This window comes from Schistocerca cancellata, chromosome 1 (genome assembly GCF_023864275.1).
Source record: "Schistocerca cancellata isolate TAMUIC-IGC-003103 chromosome 1, iqSchCanc2.1, whole genome shotgun sequence".
Classification (NCBI taxonomy): Eukaryota; Metazoa; Arthropoda; class Insecta; order Orthoptera; family Acrididae; genus Schistocerca; species Schistocerca cancellata.
Genome location: NC_064626.1, coordinates 1,115,825,797 through 1,115,852,200, shown reverse-complemented (window position 1 = coordinate 1,115,852,200; position 26,404 = coordinate 1,115,825,797). Strand labels below are relative to the sequence as shown.

Sequence of the window (26,404 nt, the reverse complement as noted above, 5' to 3'; positions counted from 1 at the left end):
CTTCTTCTATGGACCTGAAATAAGGATATCCAAAAAGCTGATAAAAACAAGATTCCGAAATGATATTCTTAAGAACAGTAGATGGATGTATCCTTTCAGATAAAACAGCAAATGGAAAAATAAGGAAATACCAGTAATTAATTCTTGGGAAGGAAAAACTGTAAACTATAGAAATGATTGGAGATAGTGTGTTGATGGATTACAGAAGGACAGAATCCCAGGAAGAGAGCTGTACTGTAGGCCTAAGCGAAGGTAATATCAGGGAAGACTGTGGAAATGATTGTCGGGTATGTTTTGAAGCAGGATCAGCCAACATTACCTAATACACAATGTGCAGAAGAAAACGGGGAAGAACTTACATATTTATGTTTCTGTATTAGTAAGAAAACCATAGTTGTGCAGATATCGGGTGATTCGCGTAACAACAAGCACCGTTTCTAAGAACGTACATCAGTATTAATTCAGCTGTTTCAACCATACAAAACGTATTCTTTTGACAATGTAGTGCATAAATGAACGTGATCTACAACTCAATAACACACATATTTTTTACTTGATAGATGTCTATAGCGAAAGGAAAAGCAGAAATGTACATGAGGAACACTGAAATACAAATAGAACCATGCCAAGATTTATCAACGGAGGAAATCTTAGTTGCTTGCACTACGTTTTATTGGCAGAAACTAAAACTACTGTAAGTATTTATACTTCGCCTTAACTGATGTTCTCCTGTAGGAGAAATGCATCAAGGTTATTCACTTTTAATGTTTTCTTCATAAAGTTAATTTAATGTGTAATCAGATATGACCTGAAATCTCTCATTTTTCTTCTCGCACCGGTTACTGCGAGATTTGTTTTGTGATTTTATATTTGTAATCAGTGGCTGAAAAACCAGAATATACTAAGGAGGGATAAAACTGACTACACTTTTTTTTACTCAGTGTGAATCCAAAAACATGTTTTTCATATTCTTGTGTTTCTCCACCAACGCTGACTGGCTAACAGTGGTGTTCCTTTAACAATTCCTCCATCGAAACTCGGATGCCTGCTAGGAGACCAGAATTTACTGCTTTTGTGTAATAAATCATAGCTTAAATTTTCCCAACTTCCCTACCTCCCCCTCCACCCACCGATAAAAGTGCTAGTAATATAGCTTCTACCTGAGCCTGTCGCTATTTTCAACCTGAGGAACTTCTGTCAGCTGTTGATCATTAAAAATACCCATCTATATTTATTCTTTACTTAACATCTCCGGTAGCAATTTCCCATTAGAGTATACAAGATTTCTCTGATAATCGTAATTCCTGAATCCATTATTGATCGCTGGTGCTGTCACTACTATCATCGCTTCTAATAAAAACTAGTACATCTATTTAACAGTGAAGAGATTCTATAACCATCTCTTCAATACTGTGACGGTACCACTTCCTTATGTTTGGTCTAGATTACTATGGATGTGAAAAATTATCCTCCATTCCTTTATGCATTTTCACCTCTTCCTTTGATGTCCTGCTAGTGATTCGTAATTTGTGGTTCTGTATGTTCACTCCCTAAAAATAAAATAGGTCTTACATAATGTTAATCTATGTGAATAAAGTAATACTAAATAAAACAGAAACGTGAAATACAAACGGAAAACTGGAAGCCACCATCCTTTTCCTTCATTTCTCAGATTTTACAAATCACCTGCTCTCTTTCCTTTTTGTTGGTTACTCTGATTTTATATATCCCTTGTCAACGCCTCCCATACAGTCGACATCCTTTTTCTCCCTGGAGTAACAAAACCTCATGTCTTCTCAATTCTTTGTTTTAAGTACATCTCGATAAGCAAATAGATCGTTCGATAGTATACTTGGAAAGCTCTGCGTTTTGATTTTGAGTGGCACCAGTAAATCCGAAAGCGGTTTTTAGTTCCAGTTTTCTCCACTGATAAAGTTTGTCTTTCTTTTCAAACCTTTTATTTGGGAAGTCGGTATCTTTCCACTCTCCTAAACATGTGGACTTCGGAGGCTCGAAGCTTCTCTGTTATTCAGTTTCACTTGGGACTTATTAAGCACACCGGACAAACTCCCAGGAGGCCTTACGGTAATTTCGTGTACCGCTGCCTCTGGTCTTAATAATAGCCTGAGTTCGGAGAGGACGAAGTTCGCAACTTTCTTCCATATTCAGCTGAAGCCACTCGTTGAAGACTGCACCCCTTAGATCCGTCCGTTGGATACAAACGTTAGGTTATGCGGTCTTCTTTGCGCTATTCTAGAGGATGAGCTATGTGCTAGCACCGTGTTTCTCCCCCATCTCTCATCATCGTTGCACAACACAAACACAACACTACCCTACACGCGCATCCATTAAACTCATCTGCACTCTACCAATACACACACGATATAATTCTCACATATCTGCAACAAAAAGGGCAAATGTGCGCGGAGGAAGAACGCCATTTCCGAAAGACGGCCGAACTCACCCCGCGACTTAAACCAGCCAACATTGCCATACGCTATTTACATTCAGAACACCTTTTCCAACACATAACAGGGACAGTACAGCATGCAGAAATATGCTAAGAAGGGATTGTTTTATTCATGACTTTGTAATATCTCCCATTTCAGGCCTCCTTTTCTTATCGTCCAATTTTATTTCAATTTAAGAGTTTTTTTTATCCTTGTATTTGTACCACCAATTACCATTTACATCCAACTCTGATGATTGTCACTACAGTTAGAGGGTCCTTTATGTGTTTTCATGTCTCAGCGCTACAGCACATTTTATATTACTTTTATCTTGTTATTTCGGACCACATCTGTAAATGCGATTAGATTTTTTATATTCGTTTTATTCATGACTTGTAATAACTCTCACTTTCTGCTGTTTAACCTTTGCCTACATTTGGAAACCAAATAATGCTCAGTAACTCACAGCTCACTAACACCTTGTGCTGTGAGCTGCGGACACTTAGCGTACTCCTCAGCGTATTTCTGCACCCGCTGCTATGTGCACAGCCCGGACACCAACAACTACATCTCCGACAAGTTTGCATGGTGACAGATCTATGCAGGCCTGGTCGTATGTCTCATTCCTCAACAAGGTAATCTGTTGTCTTTTCTTTTTCTTTTGCAACTTCATGGAGTGTAAAATACTTATCTGTGTCAAAGCTGGTTACGAGGTGTGACTTTTTCGGCTATATCCCGTTCTATATATTTATAGGACATCGCGCAAAAGCTCCAAATATCTGACGAGCGCAATTACTTGCTGTCGCCTCTGTATGGTCGTTATCCCATGTACCTAACACCACATAATATTCAGTAAGTAGTGTTACAATCCTTAGCAATGAATCCAGTTTTGCAAAATGGAGTCAGGCCACTTCTAACCAAATGTCAATGTTTTGTGTGGGTCAAGATGCCTGAATCAGGCGAAACGCGTCATTGGTAAACAAATAATAAATACACTCCTGGAAATTGAAATAAGAACACCGTGAATTCATTGTCCCAGGAAGGGGAAACTTTATTGACACATTCCTGGGGTCAGATACATCACATGATCACACTGACAGAACCACAGGCACATAGACACAGCAACAGAGCATGCACAATGTCGGCACTAGTACAGTGTATATCCACCTTTCGCAGCAATGCAGGCTGCTATTCTCCCATGGAGACGATCGTAGAGATGCTGGATGTAGTCCTGTGGAACGGCTTGCCATGCCATTTCCACCTGGCGCCTCAGTTGGACCAGCGTTCGTGCTGGACGTGCAGACCGCGTGAGACGACGCTTCATCCACTCCCAAACACGCTCAATGGGGGACAGATCCGGAGATCTTGCTGGCCAGGGTAGTTGACTTACACCTTCTAGAGCACGTTGGGTGGCACGGGATACATGCGGACGTGCATTGTCCTGTTGGAACAGCAAGTTCCCTTGCCGGTCTAGGAATGGTAGAACGATGGGTTCGATGACGGTTTGGATGTGCCGTGCACTATTCAGTGTCCCCTCGACGATCTACCAGTGGTGTACGGCCAGTGTAGGAGATCGCTCCCCACACCATGATGCCGGGTGTTGGCCCTGTGTGCCTCGGTCGTATGCAGTCCTGATTGTGGCGCTCACCTGCACGGCGCCAAACACGCATACGACCATCATTGGCACCAAGGCAGAAGCGACTCTCATCGCTGAAGACGACACGTCTCCATTCGTCCCTCCATTCACGCCTGTCGCGACACCACTGGAGGCGGGCTGCACGATGTTGGGGCGTGAGCGGAAGACGGCCTAACGGTGTGCGGGACCGTAGCCCAGCTTCATGGAGACGGTTGCGAATGGTCCTCACCGATACCCCAGGAGCAACAGTGTCCCTAATTTGCTGGGAAGTGGCGGTGCGGTCCGCTACGGCACTGCGTAGGATCCTACGGTCTTGGCGTGCATCCGTGCGTCGCTGCGGTCCGGTCCCAGGTCGACGGGCACGTGCACCTTCCGCCGACCACTGGCGACAACATCGATGTACTGTGGAGACCTCACGCCCCACGTGTTGAGCAATTCGGCGGTACGTCCACCCGGCCTCCCGCATGCCCACTATACGCCCTCGCTCAAAGTCCGTCAACTGCACATACGGTTCACGTCCACGCTGTCGCGGCCTGCTACCAGTGTTAAAGACTGCCATGGAGCTCCGTATGCCACGGCAAACTGGCTGACACTGACGGCGGCGGTGCATAAATGCTGCGCAGCTAGCGCCATTCGACGGCCAACACCGCGGTTCCTGGTGTGTCCGCTGTGCCGTGCGTGTGATCATTGCTTGTACAGCCCTTTCGCAGTGTCCGAAGCAAGTATGGTGGGTCTGACACACCGGTGTCAATGTGTTCTTTTTTCCATTTCCAGGAGTGTATTTCCCTGCAACGAAGGCTGATCTTTCGTTTCTTCATTTACATTAAGGATCTTTTTATAACCACTGTTCTCACGCTGTTTTATGTGACTGCGAATGGTGCACCATTTCTTGTAGACAGATTGGACAGTCAGTGTTGAATCACCAACATCATTCAAACTGTCGTCATGGTCACGGCCAAACATGGTAGCTCTGTTCTGTCATTCATCAGGTCTCCAAGTGGCTCGACCTTACTTCTCCGATTCCGTACAGCCAACTGGTGCAAAAATTTTGTCCGGTGAGCTTATAAAATAAACAGTGTACGAGTTCGCGATTAGAAGCTAATTGAAAGCAAATGAGGAGACAAATACCAAACGAGTATTGTGCTTCTGGCTTGAACTCCTGCTCGTTTAAGGTACAGAAGTTGAACTCGCTGCCGGTGGTCTTCAAAACTCAAGAAAAAGTGCACTAACTGAACATAATTGCTTGAAAAGTTGCTGTAGAGTCTTGTACCACAAGGAAGCAAGGGAAAAGATGTTGTTATGGATGGCAGGTATCCCCTTTTTACAACACAAATGCACACGTCGATTAATTCAGTTCTTTATTCACATGAACTGGAACCATTTACTCAACTCCAATAGAGTCCATGGTTGTGGTATAAGTTCATCAGCAATAGTCCCACTATGTGGTCGCTATGTACTGTCGTGGCTGTGACGAACTAAACCCGCTCTGCGAGTAAACCGGCGCCAACTGGATGACTGAGTGAGTGAGACGATTTTGAGGAATGCACTGCGGAACTCATGTTGACGAGAATAGAGCTTAAAAGCAATAACATCTCAGAAAACAAGATAAAAATCGCTTTATGGAAGGAGGACTGCATTTTTTTACAACAGATCGATTTCTCAATAAAGCCCGTCTTTACGATGTGAAATTGAGCTGAAACAATCCCAACCACACTTGATTTGACAACTAGAATCTTTCCAGGAAATCCCCAACAAGCTGATAAAACAAAATCCTCCATATCACCTATAACTCTCGTGCACCACGCTCTTTCGCCTCATTAAGATTGGAAACCCACCGTATCGTGGATCCAACGAGACGAGAGTTGGGAATCCATCCTGATATTGGTGGGAGTTGAGCCCAAGGAGTGCATATGTTGCTAGATGCTTTCCTATGGTTGAGTTTGCAAAGGAAGACCCCTCACAGTTGGTATAGGCTTTGCATATCTACTTTAACCAGTCACGTAATACGATTTTGAATACCTCTCTATGTTATATAAAAGACAATTGTTTCATCCGCAGCCATTTGTATTTTGCATTTTACCGAAGGTACGTGTGTCATGTGGAGCGCTGAAAGGACACAAACATACGCACTTGATCGGACAAAGTCGCTGCCACTGTGTACGTCACTGACAAACAATGACGAATTCATCTTTCGCTCTTGTATTCTCATCTCTTCTGATTTTCGACGCTCCTGGGGTAGACCCTTCACATCTTTTTACGCCTTCCTGAACATATTTACATCATTTCGGGGCACAGTCCCATCGTTTTCAGGACGTTCTGTAGGATCCTAAACCAACAGTTCAGCGAGTGTCCGGCGTCTTTTTTCTATTATTTTATGTCAATTGGAAACTAATAAATTCATCAGAGGTCTCATTTGATCCCATGTAAACATTCCCCACCATACCACCTGCCTCATTTGCCAGTCGGGGATACAAAGCTTCTTGAGATTTTGGGCCAACTCAGGGCGACACTATTAACGTGTTCCGTGACCCATCAGTCAAGGTGATCATATTCCACGTCTATCACGTTCAAAGTGGTGTCTCTGGCCTTCGCTAATCTCTGCGCCCTGTCACGTGCGGTGAGCAGAGATATATGTCTAATGCAGTGGGTTCTTGATGAACACGTGCTTCTTAATGTAAGGCTCACCGGGTGCTATTGTGCAAAGCTGAACTGTTTAGTAGTTTGCTACATTGTAACTCATTGAGCTATTGTCATTATCCACTGCCATCACAGTCATTTATGCTGCCTTATATGTTTGAAACCTCTCTGTGTTCCATTAGAATGGTAAACCTGGCTGGGACTGCCTGCTGGTCTGATCTCCTCGACTGCAGAATAGCTGTCTGATTGTATACGCTCTGAAAAGAACTGTAATCCAAGCTGTCTACTCTTTCATGTGCACAAACGCAGTCTGACTCAATATTATCGTGTATACAGGTATCCAGCCTTTTAGAGGGAGCAGCGACTAGTACCAAAATTTTCAGTTCTGCTTTGGTATCTGAATTTGCTACTTGTTGAGAGGTGGTTCTCATAGCCTGTGCACCGGCTCCCTGCGTGATGCTAGGCTAAGTACTGTTCTCAAGGTAAGGACTGCTGACGAATGGATACTTTGGTGAGCGTCGGTCACCACCCTAAACCAGTGGAAGCATGGGAAAGCCTCACATGGGAACTCGGAAGCGGGCAGCCAAGAACCAGATTGGAGATACTTCTCCCCCCCCTCCCTCGCTCCCTCCCCCTCCCTCTCCCTCTCCCTTCCTCTCTCCCTCTCTCTCTCTCTCTCTCTCTACGTTACTGGCTCCCGATCCGACAACATGACCTTTTCCCACTGTTCTACGATCAATTCGGAACTTTTTTCACGACGACCAGCTTCAGACGTATGGTGTCTTCCTCAGGTGCGCCATATCTCTTCCTCAAGACGCAATAAATGCTGTCAGGGTTCTACCAGATTTCCTCTATTTTCATTTGAAACTATCGCTCGCTGGATGCACACATATTCGCCTATCCTCCCTCCATGCTGCACGTGCGAAATACATTCACCTCGCCAACTGACTTCGAATATTATTCTGACATACATTCACTCTGCATCTTGATCGCTGGAGTTCCACCGACACCTAAAAGAATATCTTTCGTTAATTTAACGCACACACACACACACACACACACGAAAATGATGTAAATGACCAGCCGAAGGACCGATGATGGTGGATTTGGATGGCGAGGGGTGATGGGGTGGGAATTCAAGTATTTATGTATATGATAAATTTATGCAAAACTATGTACAATATGATGTAAAACAACTTGGTGGGACACACGTTAACTTTCGTGTAAGGTATCCATTAACAAAGAATGTAACCGTTACACGATATAAACATAAGCTACTGTTAGAGAGCCTTAGTCTATCTTTAATAATAGTATTGGGTATGAACCATGAGGCTGGGAGAATGAAAGCCAATAAAACGATTACCTGTTATACGTCACACAAGGCTGGCTCCATTCTGTCTCGCCAGCCGGCAGTGTAATTCTGTCTCCACACAAAGGGAGAATCTATTTTCACACATTGCTTACTCAGAAGTGATGTGAAAATGACGTGTAGTTGTCCAACAGAACATGCATGATAATGACACCAGCTTCTCCCGTGGATGAGTGGACCCTCAAAAATCGCAGAAACAACAACTAAATATTTCACTTGCACCAATCTGATCTGTTCTCTTAGGCTTCTGCCAAACCACACCCTCGGAAATCCCGACTTATTCGGAAATAAACAGCCAAATATATGTGCCAAGCAAGAAATATGAATAGAAGTTATTCAAAAGCCAAGATCGCTTAAATACTGTTTACTGGATAACCGGTTTCAACACACTAAAGGTGCCATCATCGGATCTGAATGTAGCTTAACATTTATAAACCATTTGGATATAACGATACATGAGGCAGAACAGCAGATATAAAATCATTGTCACAAAAATAAAAAATAAAACAAAAAACTGCTGTCATGGTCATACTTTTCCATCATATATGATTTTATATCATCTGGTCTGCCGCATGTATCGTTATATGTAAATGGTTTGCATATGTTAAGCTACATTCAGATCCGATGATGCCACCTTTAGTGTGTTGAAACCGGTTACCCAGTAAACAGTGTTTAAGCGATCTTGGCTTTTTAATTATTTCTACAACAGAGTGATCGCCCCACCACACACCATGTGTTCACTGAGAAATATAAATGTCATTACTACTCGTTTCACTCGCAGCTATTTCATCCTTCGTTTTGTAATCAGACGGAAGTCACAAAACCTGAGAGACTCATATGTAAATAATATCGAATACTGCAAAACGTACTTTTATCACACTCATAAGAAAGTAACCGAATGTGGTAAAAGCGCTAAGATGAAAAAAGGAGCATATAGCAGCAACCGAATCTACTTCTTTCGACTCCATAGTTCACGTCTTGAACTGCTACGCTGTGCCGAAGACATGCAACTTCGATGTTGGTCATCTTAGAATTTCGAGATGGCTTTAACCGCCGATGTTATAACAAGCGACACCAAGGGTGTCGTGTCTACGATGAATCAGCAATTTACCATTGCCTTGAAGCTGCATACTGCAAATTATTACACAAAAACAGTGAAATACGTCGAAATCAATATGGCATCTGTTCCATCGAGTGACACGTCATTCTGACGTCACTTCCCAGTAAGCAGAGCATGTCGCTAGCTTCTCACCGACACAAACAGTTCGGAATCTAGCGCTGTCAATAGACCTTCAGCATCACAGAGCTAAGATACGTGCAAACATGTTTGGTGCCAGCGACCACATCGGACGCTCTCATGGAGACTTCTCAACCAGCTGGACGTACAACGCTGGTTTCTGGGCACAGAACTCCAGCGTGCATACCGGTTCCTGTTGACTCCATCGTCCGTCATACTGTGGTCAAATCGAAGGTTTTCAATGGTCTACACATGTTGCTGGTACAGATTATTTACTTATTTGTGGTCATAAACCCCATCTCATTTACTTTACTGGTATATGAAACAGAGAACTAGAAGACCAGCGGCCGGCCGGTGTGGCCGTGCGGTTCTGGGCGCTTCAGTCTGGAACCGCGTGACCGCTACGGTCGCAGGTTCGAATCCTGCCTGGGGCATGGATGTGTGTGATGTCCTTAGGTTAGTTAGGTTTAAGTAGTTCTAAGTTCTAGGGGACTGATGACCTCAGATGTTAAGTCCCATAGCGCTTAGAGCCATTTGAACATTTAGAAGACCAGCACAATATTGCAGTACTTCATTACAGGGCGGTGGCACAAACAAAATAATTCATTTCTCCAGATAAACTAGAAATTTTACAATCTCTCCTGTTGTTTAGTTCCTGAAATGGTAACATAAAATTTAATTCTTCAGAAATACACTGAATAGCCAAAGGAACTGGTACACCTGCCTAATATTGTGTAAGGCCCCACGAGCACGCAAATGTGCCATAACACGACGTGGCATGAACTCGAATAATGTCTTAATGTCTGAAGTAGTGCTAGAGGGAATTGACACCATGAATCCTGCAGGGCTACCCATAAACAGTAAAAGGACGAGAGGGTGGCGTTCTCTTCCGAACAGCACGTTGCAAGGCATCCCAGATATGCTCATTGTTCATCTATGGAAAGATTGGTGGCCAGCGGAAGTGTTTAAACTCAGAACATGTTCCTGGAGCCTCCACCAGCTTGAACAGCCCCTGCTGACATTCAGGGTCCATGAATTCACGAGGTTGTCTCCATAACCGTACACGTCCAGCCGCTCGATACAATTTGTAACGAGACTCGTCCGACCAGGCAACATGTTTCCAGTCATCAGTCCAATGTCAGTGATGCCGGACCCTTGAGAGGCGTAAAGATGTGTGTCGTGCAGTCATGAAGGATACACGAGTGGACCTTGGGCTCCTAAAGCCCATATCGATGTTGTTTAGTTGAATGGTTCACGCGCTGACACTTGTTGATGGCCCAGCATTGAACTCTGCAGCAATTTGCGTACGGGTTGCACGTCTGTCACGTTGAACGATTCTCTTCAGTCATCGTTGGTCCCGTTCTTGCAGGATCTTTTTCCGCCCGTAGCAATGTCGGAGATTTGATGTTTTACCGAATTCTTGATATTAACGGTGCACTCGTGAAATGGTCGTACGGGAAAATCCCCACCTCATTGCTACCTCGGAGATGCTGTGTCTCATCGCTCATGTGCCGACCAAAACACCAGGTTAAACTCGCTTAAATATTGATAATCTGCCATTGTAGCAGCAGTAAGCGATCTAATAACAGCGCCAGACACTTGTCTTATATAGGCGTTACCGACTGCAGTGCCATATTCTGCCTGTTTACATATCTCTGTATGTGAATACTCATGCAGGTTCAAATCCTCGCCCGGCCAAACTGTTTTAGTTATTCTGTGACTTTCCTAAATCGCTCAGTCCAATACCAGGATGGCTCCTTTGAAAGGGCACAGCTGACTTCCTGCCCCATAATTCCCCAATCCGAGCCCTAATGACATCGCTGTTGACGAGATGTTAAACGCTAATCTTTCATTGTTCGTTCGTCCCTTCCTTCCTCAATCATTCTGTCCCAGGAATGTGGCGTTCGCATAACAATATTTGTCTACCGCATTTCACTTCATCAATGCATTCGCGACAGTGCCAAATTCGCATGGAAAGCAGAACACACCTGGCTTTTGGTGACCTACATCCGCAGCTACATCTACGTGATTACTTTGCAATTCACAGTTAAGTGCCTGGCAGTGGATTCAAGGGCCCACATACAAGCCATTTCTCTACCGTTCCACTCCCGAACAAGCGCGGGAAAAACGAACAGTTTGACCTTTCCGCGCGAGCTCTGATTTCTCTTACTTTATTGTAGTGATAATTTCTCCCTATATAGTTCGACAACAATAAAATATTTTCACATTCACAGGAGAAAGTTAGTGATTGAAATTTCATGAGAATATCCTGCTGCAACGTAAAACTGTTTTGTTTTAATGACTACCAGTGTATTTCGAGTGTCATATCCGTAGCACTGTCACCCCTACTTCGCGATAATACAAAATGTGCTGCCCTTCTTTGAACTATTTCGACGTCCTCTGTCGCTCCTATGTGATTTAAGTCCCACACCGCCCACCAATACTCCAGAAGAGGACAGACAAGCATAGTGTGGGCTGTCCCTTTAGTAGACTTGTTGCGTTTCTAAGTATTCTGTCAAGAAACTGCAGTCTAAGGTTCGCCTTGATCACAACATTATTTGTGTAATATTTCGAATTTAGGTTGTTCTTGATTGTAATCCTTAAGTGCTTAGTTCAATTCGAAGCCTGTAGATTTGTGTGATTTACCGTGCAACTGAAATGTAGAGGATTCCTTTTAGTACTCATGAGGATGACCACACTTTGCATCGTTTAGAGTCAATTACTACTTTTAGAACAGTGCACGTATCTTGTCTAAATCATTTTGCAGTTGGTTTTGATCATCTGATGACTTTATAAGATAGTAAAAGACAGCGTAATCTGCAGAAAATCTGAGGGGATTGCTCAGATTGTCTCCTAAATCGTTTATATAGTTCAGGAATAGCAGAAAGCCTATAACACTTCCTTGTGGAACGCCAGATATTACTTCTGTTTTACTCCATGACTTTCCGTCAATTACTACGAAATGTGACCTTTCTGAAAGATCGTCTTTAACGTTAGAAAGAAGACTAGAAGGAAATACATTGGACATCACGTTTGCATAGCAGTCTACCGGTGTCTCCGGATATTAGGCCAGCACAAAGTAAATAAGCGATTGCATGTGATGTTGCCATGAGACAACTGAATATTTTGTTTCCATAATAGGCACTATTTGTCGTCTCTGCACTTAATGGCCTCTAATCCGTGAGTGTTGTTGTAGGTTGATCTGAAGATGCGATTCATTAGCATAAAACCGGTTGTACCGCGTTCCCGTAATGAATGAGTATTGGCGTACACAAGCAGACTCTACAATTTTTAGGAAGTTTTACCACAATTTTTAAAAAGGTGTTTTAATTAAATAAGCGATTCTTGGCTCCTATTTCTCGGTCTCACTATCAACCTCTTTTTCATGTGTTTTTCGTTTTGATTGTAACGCCTACTCAGATGGACGAACTGAGTACCCACTCCTTCGGATCACTGTTCATACGTGTTATAATTCTTCGGGGCTGCCCTCATTGTCTGAAACTGTTCGAGCTCCATGGCCCACAGTATTTAGCACCGAATTTCTTTCTAAAGGGTCGGGATGGCTCGAGAGTATTTTTCAAGTTACGTTCTTAATTTTATACTTGAGTTTACAGAGTTTAAATGTTCTAGGAACTCCTCATTTCTTTTCGTCCCATGTCGTCTTATCGCAAACTCATGGTCAACACATCGTTAGCATCAAGTCGGTTTGAACTTGACGGATTCTAGTGTCCTGGCGTCATATCGTAGAAATTTTGTATGGAAAATGGAAACAACAAGTCGGCTGACCACTCGAAAACGCACCATCACTCGGACGCAAGCCTGCAATCCCAGGAGACCAAGGGTATTGGAAAGTGACCATCGTTTGAGCAGTCGCAGCCAGCCCAAGTTGGCAGGCATGAGAGGGAGTGCTTGTCGTGTGCAGGGACCTGTCGCAGACGGCCATCACGCAGCTGCCCACCAGCGGCCTGGGGGAGCTCCACCGGTTGCGGCTGGAAGAGGCGCCCCATCTCACCACCATACCCTCCGTCTACAGCTTCAGGGTGAGTACGGCGCATAGCTCATCAGTTCAGGCCAGCATCTGCTTTGCTCCACCAGATAAAAAATTCTTAACTCAAAAACGGCAGCGTACATTTCCTCACATGTCGCCAACTGTCATCATTCCAGTACTGCAATACCAGATCTGGTACGTCCAACATCCCGGCTGTACATCTGCCTTCTCCATCTCCTCCATTTCAGGCATACTATGGTGGAAAAAACTGCACTGCATCCTGCGTCTTATGCAGAAACACTGAACACATCGTAGTTGTTGTTGTTGTTGACGATTCCTTGATGCATCGAGTTGTGTCCTATCAACCATTCTCTTCTTTTTTATCAGTTTGCGATACAAATTTCTTTTTTCAGCAGGTCGATGCAGTACTCCTCACAACTCCTTCGATCCACCCACCTAAGTTTCAACATTCTTCTGTAACATCAAATTTCAAAAGCTTTTACTCTCTTCTTGCCTGAACCTCTTCTTATCCACATTTCACTTCCCTACAAGGCTACACTGCATACAAATACGTTTGGAAGATACTTCCCAACAAATGTGAGATACATGTGTACCAAGTTTGCTTGAAGTCTTAGGAGTAGATGTGGAACATACTTACACACACATACAGACACACAGAAATCCATTTTTTAATATGCATGATTCAAGATACATACAAACACTTAAAATGTCTCTCTGCTTTGTGTGTCTATTAGCTATTATTTACACATACACATTTCAGTCCTTGCATTGTGAGACACAGCCAGTGCCGTGCCCACTATTCAGTCCAGCTGATGAATGCAGATGTTGCGCCACAGATTGTTTAATCTGTGCACTAATCATCAAAGTTACCCACACGCAATAAGTGTCCAAGAACAAACATCACTCTTGACGTAGACTTCTCCCAGTCCATGTAGATTCCATTTATAAATATAATTCTAAGGTTTTCTCCAAGAATTACTAGTACACAACCAATTACTCATGTATTTACAGATATTAGTGAAATGGAAACAGAAGTAATAATTAGTGTAGACATTTCTTAAGTTCATGATGGGAAACTAGTCCCTTTATTTTTTTGGTTCTAGGATAGACTAACAAGTAGCTTCCTTCACGAGGAATTCTGGCTGTTTTATAAGGACCTAAGCTACGTAATTGCCTTTTACGGTTCTTACATTGTAGAAGAGAAGATTTTGCGCGAGTACTCAAAAGTATAGTATATACCTGATATCTTGTATACAGCCTAGCTTCGTATCGTAATAAGTTTTTCTCGAGTGTGCTTTTTGTGTAAGTACGACTTAAGTTTGCCTTACTCTATCTTCTCAAGAGCGTTCGGCTCTGGTTAGTTGTGGAAGAGGATCTATCCACTCGTTTCTTTCCTTCACCTTACATATAAGTTCAGCTGGTTTATACTGTGTAAAGTAAAGCGACAAACTAATTACTATTTTCTTGAATAGTCCAAGATATTCTACCGGATGTGTTTGTTGGTTAGCTGCGAAAGTGCACATAAATCTATTAAATTCACGAAAAATTCTCTCCAGTGAGTTACTACATGGATTAAATTTCGATACTAAAATTTGCGTAATTTGGTGTGCTTGTAAAAATGCTCTCCATTTTCTAGTGGTGAAATTTGATGCATTGTCAGAAAGTACGGCTGCAGGCGGTATATAATCACTTAGAATTCTTTTGATAATCAGAATGGCTGTGATAGATTTTGTGGCACATAATTTGACACATTTTTAGAAGATATCATAGAGCGCTACTAGGTATTTGACTACAACCCTAGCTGAAGGTAGAAGTCTGTTGATATCAATAGATAATATTTGCTATAGTTTGGTTGGCAGTATGTGACATTTGTTTAATGGTTTTGCTTTCTGAAAAGACGCAGAAGGTTTCAGAACACTGGGGTCTACAAGATACCTTGCGAGTGTGTTACGTCAGACAAACAGTACGCTCTGTCGAACAACGCAGGAAGGGGCAAGAAACGTTTTGTCGACTCCGCGACCCCGAAAACACTGCTTTAGTTGAGTGCTTTAGAAAATGAACACCGAATAAAATTTACGAAACATCCATCGTGGTTCACACAAATGGCCTTTGGTATTGTGTAATTAAAGAAGCCATTGAAATAAAAATCACCGACAACACCCGAAATTGAGACGGTGGTCTGCATCTCAGCACAGCGTGGGATCCAGCAATCGCGTGGTTGAAGCAGGCATATCGAAAGCCCATATTTCTACATGATAACACATATCCACTTGTAGTACAGTATATGAAAGTCTTCTGTACAATAAAAGACAAATGGCTTCCTCTACTGTCTGCATGTCGGCCGCATACCGAAAATTAAATAGGCAGCGGAAAGTAACTTAGCAATAAAGCAATAAGGCTTGGTTCACAAGTCAATAAATATTAATTGTAGTTTTAATTTCTTGGTAGTTAATACTTTAGAAGCGGAACAGATACGTTTCCTATTTGACGGAAATCACGATGTAGTTGTTAACAAAAGGAAGGAAGATTTGTATTGAACGAGGTTCCGGGCTTGCAACCGGATGAGGTCTACATCTTGCCACAGTACTTCGATTGATAACCATTTAACAATCATCAGGTGAGTTTCACATTGGACATTCATTGCTGGTGCACGTCACTGACTTCGTACAAAAAATTAGTGCTGTGGCGCATTCGCATGGGTTTTCGCCGCATGACCGCCCTCAATCGAGTTTAGCGGTTTGCCAAATGTTGTTCCTTTTGAGGCACACAGGAGTGTCGCGTAATGTTGATAGCGCATGCAATCCTGCCTATCGGTGGGACCCCACAGTTGGAATTCAGTAGTAAAGACAACGAAGTGAACTGTGGCTACACGTGTCAGGGCGTAAAAGTTTATCTTTGTGAATAAATTAAAGAAATCACACTGGCACATGGCTTATAAAGCTGAATGCCGCCATCGATATTAATAAGATCTCCCGTTGAACCTATTTCCATAGATTCCTTTAGAATTGGATCCCAGAAGGATTTCGTCGTGGGCAAGATTTTCTTGAGACGACAAAGCATAGAGTGCCTCGTGGTGACACAGTGCTCAGCTATGGGTGACTTGTATTGTATAGTATTGTATGGAACTGGGGACCCAGAAACGACGAAGAGGCTTCGTCCCCGCCATAGCCCTCAGTGGTTCACAACCGCACAACTGGCTACAGCGGTCCACTCACCCAACCGCCGCCCCACACCGGACCCAGAGTTATTGTGCGGTTCGACCCTCAATGGAACCCCGCCGGGGAACGTCTTACTCCAGACGAGTGTAACCCCAATGTTTTTGTCGTATAGTAATGATGGTGTATGCGAACGTGGAGATAGTGTTTGCGCAGCAATCGCCGACATAGTGTGAGGCGGAATAAGGGAAACCACCCCGCATTCATCGAGTCAGATGGAAAACCGCCTTAAAAACCATCCACAGATTGGCCGGCACACTGGACTTCGATATTAATCCGCCGGGCGGATTCGTGCCGGGGACGGCACAACTTCACGCCCGGAAAGCAGTCCGTTAGACCGCACGGCCAACCGGGCGGGCTATGAGTAACTTACTGTGCAGAAGAAAACAAGTGTGTTGTGTACGCACCTTTCAAGAATTGTGAGTGTGATCTAATCAGTGTAAGCTTTGCCACATTGACGTGGTATCCTACAGGCTACAGCTCTTCGCAAACTGAAATCATGCATTACCAAGCCGACAAGAGCAAAGATCTTTGTAGGCGGCCGAAATGTTACTTTAACATAAGGTTTCTTTGGGACTCTTCCTTACATAGATAAAATGTTGCCCACGTATGGCAGGAACTTCCTGGATTTCAGTCACTCTTCTTTTTCGTCTTGTGAGTCCACGTTTACTTGTCTTTATAGATGTCCTAACATTAGATGGGTAGATCACATAACTAATGAGGAAGTATTGAATAGGATTGGGGAGAAGAGAAGTTTGTGGCACAACTTGACCAGAAGAAGGGATCGGTTGGTAGGACATGTTCTGAGGCATCAAGGGATCACCAATTTAGTATTGGAGGGCAGCGTGGAGGCTAAAAATCGTAGAGGGAGACCAAGAGATGAATACTCTAAACAGATTCAGAAGGATGTAGGTTGCAGTAGGTACTGGAAGATGAAGAAGCTTACACAGGACAGAGTAGCATGGAGAGCTGCATTAAACCAGTCTCTGGACTGAAGACCACAACAACAACAACAACATAGGTGTCCTAATCTGATGTGGAGAATATTCACAATCTTTCAACACAGGTTTTGGGTCTTCCAGCTCCTTTGCAGTGAGTCTTCTATCAGACATTTGGCATAATAAAAATGGCTACTAGTTTTATTAAGAAAAACTAAATTGTTTATTTTAATATCTACCTCTGCGCACTTTAGATATGAGAACAGTTATTCGAATGCTTAAAGGTTCGTGAAACATTTGTCGTAGCAGTGCAGCAGACTGGCAAATGGCAATAGGCCGTGATCCGTCGCACAAATCCAGCTTTCCTGGAGAGCTCTCCATACAAACACGCGGTAGCACACAGCCCCAATTGATGTATTTCCGCCCCCCTCCCCACACCCTTCCCTGCTTTCGTTGCCGCTAAATGCAACGTCACGTCAAATTCTCGATATTGCTGAAGTCTGCTGGAAGAGTTTAATTGAACTGTATTTTTTAGTAAATATACGGCGCAGTGGAGAATTAAAGCGCAGTTAATTGCATTTGCGATTTTTTCGCCACCGTTGTGAGAAAAATTTTTATGCGCCGTGTACGTTTATCGCCTACCCTGCTATATTCGTTTCCGTCGCTGTGCATTGATTTTAACAAACTGCGCTAGCATGCACTGAAGTAATTTGGTTGAATAATCTGCCTCCAGCTTTTTGTTATTTCAACATGGCAAACTAATTTGGACCGTGCTTACAAATGCCGTAGAGCGATAATGCGGGCCCAAGAGAATTACCTTCGCACTTGACACTGGATCCAGTACCTGCCACCTGTGTTAAGGTCCTCAAGTTCGCGCGCCGCATCGCAGAGCTCCGTGTGAGACGGCTCAGAAGCTAAGCAACGGGGATCCTGCCCAGGAAGAGTCCTCGGCACAGTCATGAATGAGCGTCAAAATTGTGAACAACGAACTGTCGCAGTATGCAGGGTATCTCTGTTGGCTACGCACTATGCCAAATTGCAGAAACCTATCTCCAGCTGCAGTTGGAGCTACGGATGATGGCGGCCAAGTTTAAGCTTGTTCTGCACACTTACGTCGCCCTTTATTCAACAGCCAATGAGCGTTCAGTAGTCTTCTGAGAGCTCTAGAGTGGACGTCGTAGCCACCGCAGCATTAAAGGTGATTGTAGCGAGTTGTTTCATCATCATCATCATCATCATCATCATCATCATCATCATTTAAGACTGATTATGCCTTTCAGCGTTCAGTCTGGAGCATAGCCCCCCTTATACAGTTCCACCATGATCCCCTATTCAGTGCTAACATTGGTGCCTCTTCTGATGTTAAACCTATTACTTCAAAATCATTCTTAACCGAATCCAGGTACCTTCTCCTCGGTCTGCCCCGACTCCTCCTACCCTCTACTGCTGAATCTATGAGTCTCTTGGGTAACCTTGCTTCTCCCACGCGTGTAACATGACCCCACCATCTAAGCCTGTTCGCCCTGACTGCTACATCTATAGAGTTCATTCCCAGTTTTTCTATGATTTCCTCATTGTGGACACCCTCCTGCCATTGTTCCCATCTACTAGTACCTGCAATCATCCTAGCTAATTTCATATCCGTAACCTCAACCTTGTTGATAAGGTAACCTGAATCCACCCAGCTTTCGCTCCCATACAACAAAGTTGGTCGAAAGATTGAACGGTGCACAGATAACTTAGTCTTGGTACTGACTTCCTTCTTGCAGAAGAGAGTAGATCGTAGCTGAGCGCTCACTGCATTAGCTTTGCTACACCTCGCTTCCAGTTCTTTCACTATGTTGTCATCCTGTGAGAATATGCATCCTAAGTGCTTGAAACCGTCCACCTGTTCTAACCTTGTTCCTCCTATTTGGCACTCAATCCGTTTATATTTCTTTCCCACTGACATTACTTTCGTTTTGGAGATGCTAATCTTCATACCATAGTCCTTACATTTCTGATCTAGCTCTGAAATATTACTTTGCAAACTTTCAATCGAATCTGCCATCACAACTAAGTCATCCGCATATGCAAGACTGCTTATTTTGTGTTCACATATCTTAATCTCACCCAGCCAGTCTATTGTTTTCAACATATGATCCATAAATAATATGAACAACAGTGGAGACAGGTTGCAGCCTTGTCTTACCCCTGAAACTACTCTGAACCATGAACTCAATTTACCGTCAACTCTAACTGCTGCCTGACTATCCATGTAAAGACCTTTAATTGCTTGCAAAAGTTTGCCTCCGATTCCATAATCTTGTAGAACAGACAATAACTTCCTCCTAGGAACCCGGTCATACACCTTTTCTAGATCTATAAAGCATAGATACAATTCCCTGTTCCACTCATAACACTTCTCCATTATTTGCCTTAAGCTAAAGATCTGGTCCTGACAACCTCTAAGAGGCCTAAACCCACACTGATTTTCATCCAATTGGTCCAACCCACAACGCTGATTAAAGAGATACCTCTGTAGTTGTTTATTGATTTTTTTTTCATTTGTTGCGACTTTCATAGCTCATATGGTGGTAGGTAAAAAATTCTACATAAAAAAACTAGAGACACAATGTGGGGTTATTGCAACTGTCACTTGAGACCGGCAGCAGTGCAATTCCCGTCCATGCCTCTACCTGCGCGGACCGCCATCGTTTGTGAGCCGGACTATAGAATAAAATAAAAATTATTCCAGTTGAAACCACTCCCGATTAAATTCCGTCGATTGTTAATAATCAAACAGCAGCCGAACTTTAATTCTGATGTCACTGTGACCTAGTTGATAGTGTGCTGCGGCGCGGTTCCTTCCGTCCCTTTACGACGAACCTGCACCTACCTGTGAACATTGTCTCAGCAGATCATCAGTAGGGAAGCCGAACGAAACCTGCTGTACTTCGACGTGAACCAGGCTGCAATTAAAGTCACTAATCTACGTTTCGGGAGAAAGTTTTCACACGAAATGAAAGGTTGGAAATTTCGAGCTTAATTAATATATTCTGAAACTTAGGTGAACAAGTATCACTGCCAAGCCCGTGCTAGTCTTAACACAGTCACTCACAGTCCCTTTCACTCACGTTAGCAAGTTTATGGTGTTGCATTTCCCGAAAACGTAATAGCTACAAAAATACGGATTGTTATTGATTGAGAATGCTCGACAAATATTAAGTCTGTCGGTACCTAATGCAGTCACAGTTTTTAGCCACCGACCTGCTCAATATGCCACGCGGAATTTGTCATTTCTCTTCACAAAATTCACTTAAAAATTCCGAAATTTCTATACACCCATCAGAATAATTATGCCGTCACTTTACAACACTTTTGATGTATGAAACACTGCTAGATACGGCAACTTATCATTTCCATCGGAACTACTACTACACACGTCCGAACTGTTTCATAGCTAGGCTCCGACTCCTTTCTAGAATACTCCAAGTCTTCTCTACCAGCAGAGAAAGGCGCGCGAAGAATATTTCTTTACCATTGTTCAGTTTACTCAACAGCCAATAGCAAAACAACATTCTCCCGCGTCAGTCCGCGCTTTTCATCAATAACAAATCCCAAAATAGTAAACCTAAGGACTGCACTTTTTAACGACGTAATTATCTAATATGCTGAAGTTTTGTTTATGCATAAAGTTATTTACTATTGTTATTTATACCTGAATTAACTTTCCCTTTACCATAAACTTACTTTACAAATCTATTCTACAAAAATCCCCTTTGTCCACAACCATTGTTGTTGTGGTCTTCAGTCCTGAGACCGGTTTGATGCAGCTCTCCATGCTACTCTATCCTGTGCAAGCTTCTTCATCTCCCAGCACCTACTGCACCCTACATCCTTCTGAATCTGCTTAGTGTATTCATCTCTTGGTCTCCCTCTACGATTTTTACCCCCCACCCTGCCCTCCAGTACCAAATTGGTGATCCCTTGATGCCTCAGAACATGTCCTACCAACCGATCCCTTCTTATAGTCAAGTTGTGCCACAAACTCCTCTTCTCCCCAATTCTATTCAATACTTCCTCATTAGTTATGTGATCTACCCATCTAATCTTCAGCATTCTTCTGTAGCACCACATTTCGAAAGTTTCTATTCTCTTCTTGTCCAAACTATTTATCGACCACGTTTCCCTTCCATATATGGCTATACTCCATACAAAAAGAAACGACTTCCTGACATTTAAATCAATACTCGATGTTAACAAATTTCTCTTCTTCAGAAACGCTTTCCTGGCCATTGCCAGTCTACATTTCATATCCTCTCTACTTCGACCATCATCAGTTATTTTGCTCCCCAAATAGCAAAACTCATTTACTACTTTAAGTGTCTCATTTCCTAATCTAATTACCTCAGCATCACCATACTTCTTCGAAATGTTCCCACACTAAATCCCACTACATAACTCGTTAAACAATTATCTTCATATTAACCTTAAACCACACTCACATCATTCACACTGCTAAAACATACACAAAAAGACATAATAACACTTTATGAAAATACTAAAACAGTTTACGAAAAACATTCTATTACTTTAGTGCACTCTAGTGGGCACAATCGAAACTAAATCACAGTCCCCTATCCAATACTGTCCTCTATCGGCCGATACATAAACTACGTGCGCGTCCAGTCTCTCGTCACCATCTGTCACTATCCAGCTCTGAGACACATCTCCCGCTTAACCGCCTCCAAGGCAGGATCAGTATACGGCGCTACGCCTCAAGTGTTAATCGGCTGTAGTGGCTTTTGGAGTCGTTTCTAACCAGGATGCGACTGCTCAACAATGTTAAACACTATGAAAAGAGAATTTTACAATAACCGATGTCAAGATATCTACACTATTTGATCGATTTCTCGTTAGACACACACTAGAGCAGACACTGCTTTTGTCTTACGCTTCTAATTATGGTTACTCTGAACACAGACAGTACTTCGGTATTTCGTCACACGCTGTAACAATAATTAGCACACACAATCCTCACTACTATCTGACGTGTGGCCTTCGCGGTTGGTGCGAACACGGATTTTCGGCACTCCATAAATTTTTTGAACATTTGTAATATCACTTGTCACGATTCGATATAATGTTTCACTGAGAGTCAACCCGCGGCGGTGGGAACATTCTCAGCCGATACGACATGACCGGATGCTCAGTGGATGACAGCTCCACCCTGACTACTATCACATTCACTCACTTAGCGCTTGCGGCGTTTGACAATCCATTCTGCCTACCCTCCACCTTTCTGAATTTAAATGTGCTTCTCTGCATGCTGCAGTTCAACGCTGCACCAAAAATTCTAGACGAGTTAGCCACGAGTGCTTGCTCAAGATGTGTGTAACATTCGACTGTTTAATCACATCAGCCGTTCCTAAGCTCAGTTGAGTTGGATGTGGCGGGGTAGGCTACGAAATCTTCACTCGCTCTGTTTGTTGTCTTCTTCTTAGTTACTGGTGGCCTGAGTGCCTCTACTGACGTATCAAATACTTAACACTGTATTGTCGCACAAGTGTTGACACATACATTGATACTCGTACCGCTGGCGCCATCGCATAAACGATAATGTCACGTTTAGCTACGTTTTATATCTGTAAAGTAGAGTTGATAGATACCGTGTTTTAATGGGCTGCTATTTAAAACATTTAATTTTTCTTTCACAAAGATTTGGTTCCTGTTGTTGTTCCTTTTTTTTATTATTTCGTGTGGGGTGAGCGAGTGCCACCACCGACTGCGGTTCGTCCGCTGCGTATCTCAGACTGGCCGCAGTTGTGCCTGTCACGTATCTTTCACCATCTCGTCGTCCACATGAACGATATGACTCTTGAAAGAAACAATAATTTGCGTCTTCACAGGGTATCCCAAGAATAATAGCCAATATACAGGGATAGGAAGGCACGATCAAAAATTGTTCAAATGGCTCTAAGCACTATGGGACTTAACATCTGAGGTCATCAATGCCCTAGACTTAGAACTACTTAAACCTAACTAACCTAAGGACATCACACACATCCATGCCCGAGGTAGGATTCGAACCTGCGACCGTAGCAGCAGCGCGGTTCCGGACTGAAGCGCCTAGAACCACTCGGCCACAACGGCCGGCACAGGCACAATGACTCGAAACAAAAAGGCCTACTGAACATGGGCGCTAAAAAGTATACCTTAAGAACTATGAGCACTTCATCTATGATACTGTGAAATAAATATATTCTACTGCAAGCTCTTAACTTTCCGCCGGCCGGTGTGGCCGAGCGGTTCTAAGCGCTACAGTCTGGAACTGCGCGACTGTTACGGTCGCAGGTTCGAATCCTGCCTCGGGCATGGATGTGTGTGATGCCCTTAGGTTAGTTAGGTTAAAGTAGTTCTAAGTTCTAGGGGACTGATGACCTCAGAAGTTAAGTCCCATAGTGCTCAGAGCCATTTGAACCATTCTTAACTTCCCATATTTTGGGGTGAGGTGTTAGTCGACCAGAATATTATTCCACCTGGGAGTGACGGCACGTCGCTCGGCTTATTTTCAGTTTTGATCACAATATTTCACTAATACACGCTGAACCACCTGACAGTATATCACGACCGTCCTGAAAGCATTCACGGTCCGATGTGTTTTCCTTAGTCACCGCTGTACTTGTTTACTATAACGTCAACGCGTGTTTTCACTAACGACCATGGGAGCCAAAAGCAATAATATCGTAATCGGCTAGTAGTATGAACTAAAACAAAAACTGTACAGTAAACATGGGCTCCATAGTGCATACCTTAAGAGCTATGATCACTTGTTCATCTTCGCTACTGTGAAGTAAATCTCTTCTACTGCAAGATCTGTGCTTTCTATATTTTGGGAGGAGGTACCACGGACCAAACCAAGAAAAAAATCGTCTAGTAAACGTAGCCTGTAATAATATTTTCTGTTACACAAGAGTGGGAGGGATCCTCAAGTCTGAAATATAAGATAAGGCACTATGCTGTAAAAATTTCAAAATTAAAAGACAGAACAGGATGTTACTTACAAATAAAATCTCTTGGAAAATGGAAATGAGCGTTTGGCGTCATTGGCCGGGAGGCCCCTTACGGCGCAGGTCCGGCCTTCTTGGTGCAGGTCTTATTACGTTCGACGCCACTTGGGCGGATGGTGATGGTGATGAAATGATGATAACACAACACCCAGTCCCTGAGTGCAGAATATCCCCTATCCAGCCGGGAATCGAACCCGAGCACCTTAGGATGGCAGTCCGTCACACTGACCATTCAGCTATCGGGGCGGACATAAAATCTCTTAATAATCTCAGATCATCCTCACTCCCATGGTCATGGAATCAAACGTTCCTTGTCAAAAGAGTAAAAGGGATCTAAAACAATCCGCAAAAACGGACACCACGATCGGACATCAAAAGTTACCAAAATAATGAAACATACGCAATGCAATAAAAATTGGGAGAGGGAGAGAAATTACATATTGCGTGGAGTTACGAACTTACAAAAGTTCCATAACAGCCGTTCCCACTTGCTGCGCGACCGGGAACACATTATTTTACAGTCTATACCAGATGACGGAACTTTAAGTGTTCTGAAATCGATCGTGTACCCAATAGAAAATTGTGGATTAAGCAACTGTCCTGCGGTGTCTTCATATTTCAAAAAAATGGCTCTGAGCACTATGGGACTCAACATCTTAGGTCATAAGTCCCCTAGAACTTAGAACTACTTAAACCTAACTAACCTAAGGACATCACACACACCCATGCCCGAGGCAGGATTCGAACCTGCGACCGTAGCAGTCTCGCGGTTCCGGACTGCAGCGCCAGAACCGCTAGACCACCGCGGCCGGGCCTCTTCATATTTCAAAAAGGACTTGTACAGTACTTGTACTGTTGCGGCTGTCCCATAAGAAGAACTCTTTGAGCACTTGTTCAGTACAAAAGATTTGTTTCACAGTATCGAAGACGAACGAGTGCTCGTAGTTCTTTAAAAAAAATGTTTCAAATGGCTCTGAGGACTATGGGACTTAACTTCTGAGGTCATCAGTCCCCTAGAACTTAGAACTACTTAAACCTAACTAACCTAAGGACATCACACACATCCATGCCCGAGGCAGGATTCGAACCTGCGACCGTAGCAGTCGCGCGGTTCCAGACTGTAGCGCTCGGCCACCCCAGCCGGCTCGTAGTTCATAATGTATGCATTTTAGAGCCCATGCTTATTACAGTTTTTTGCTTCGAATGTTCGTTCCTGTCATATACTTGAATATTAGACATTCCTCCTTGGTCACCCTGTCGTATATCACCTGCAAGATAGAACTATTGCGAAGAGTGTAGTAAGTTTGTGACGAACGAGGTGCGCCATATAAACTTCCATCGCCAGACACTACCTACAGCATTAGAGACAGTGTAATGGGCATGATAGGCATTAGTGATAGCCTAGTGGCAGTATCGTGAGGAGACTGCCAGCTTTCTCTTCTCTTGGGGCGCTAGCGTCGCTCAGAATGTCAGATGGTAACAATTTTCACAGCTGTGAGTGCCACTGCAGAATGTATTAGACTGTAATACAAGTAATAAGTGTTTAAAGGAGACTACGGTTATGTGTTATTATTCGCAGTGTGGCAGGCCTCGTACTATTCTCATAAAGCTGTCCAGTTGTACGATTTTTGCTCGTACACAGCCTTAGTGGTCGGCGACTTTGACGTTGCGCCGACCGTATCGGGCAGAGGAATTAGTTCCACAGCCGTCCTCACACGTGTGGAGTTGGCTGATATGTATCTTCTCGTCGTGCTGAAAACAGCGTCGGATGCAAAGAGGTGACCACGCGACGCTGCCGGTGATAGATTGCCACTCGCGCAATATTAAAATTCCGCGCAGGCCGGCGCGAGGTGAATGCTCC

General features: G+C 43.5%; 1 protein-coding gene across 1 annotated transcript in view; it reads left to right on the top strand.

Annotated features, from left to right (window-relative positions):
- Positions 1 to 26,404, top strand: part of LOC126132440 (lutropin-choriogonadotropic hormone receptor) — a gene marked incomplete at its 3' end in the record, with an annotated part of 796,081 nt that overhangs the window by 610,741 nt on the left and 158,936 nt on the right. The window contains 1 exon segment of the mRNA XM_049915180.1: positions 13,252 to 13,369. Within this exon segment, the coding sequence (XP_049771137.1) occupies positions 13,252 to 13,369 (118 nt within the window).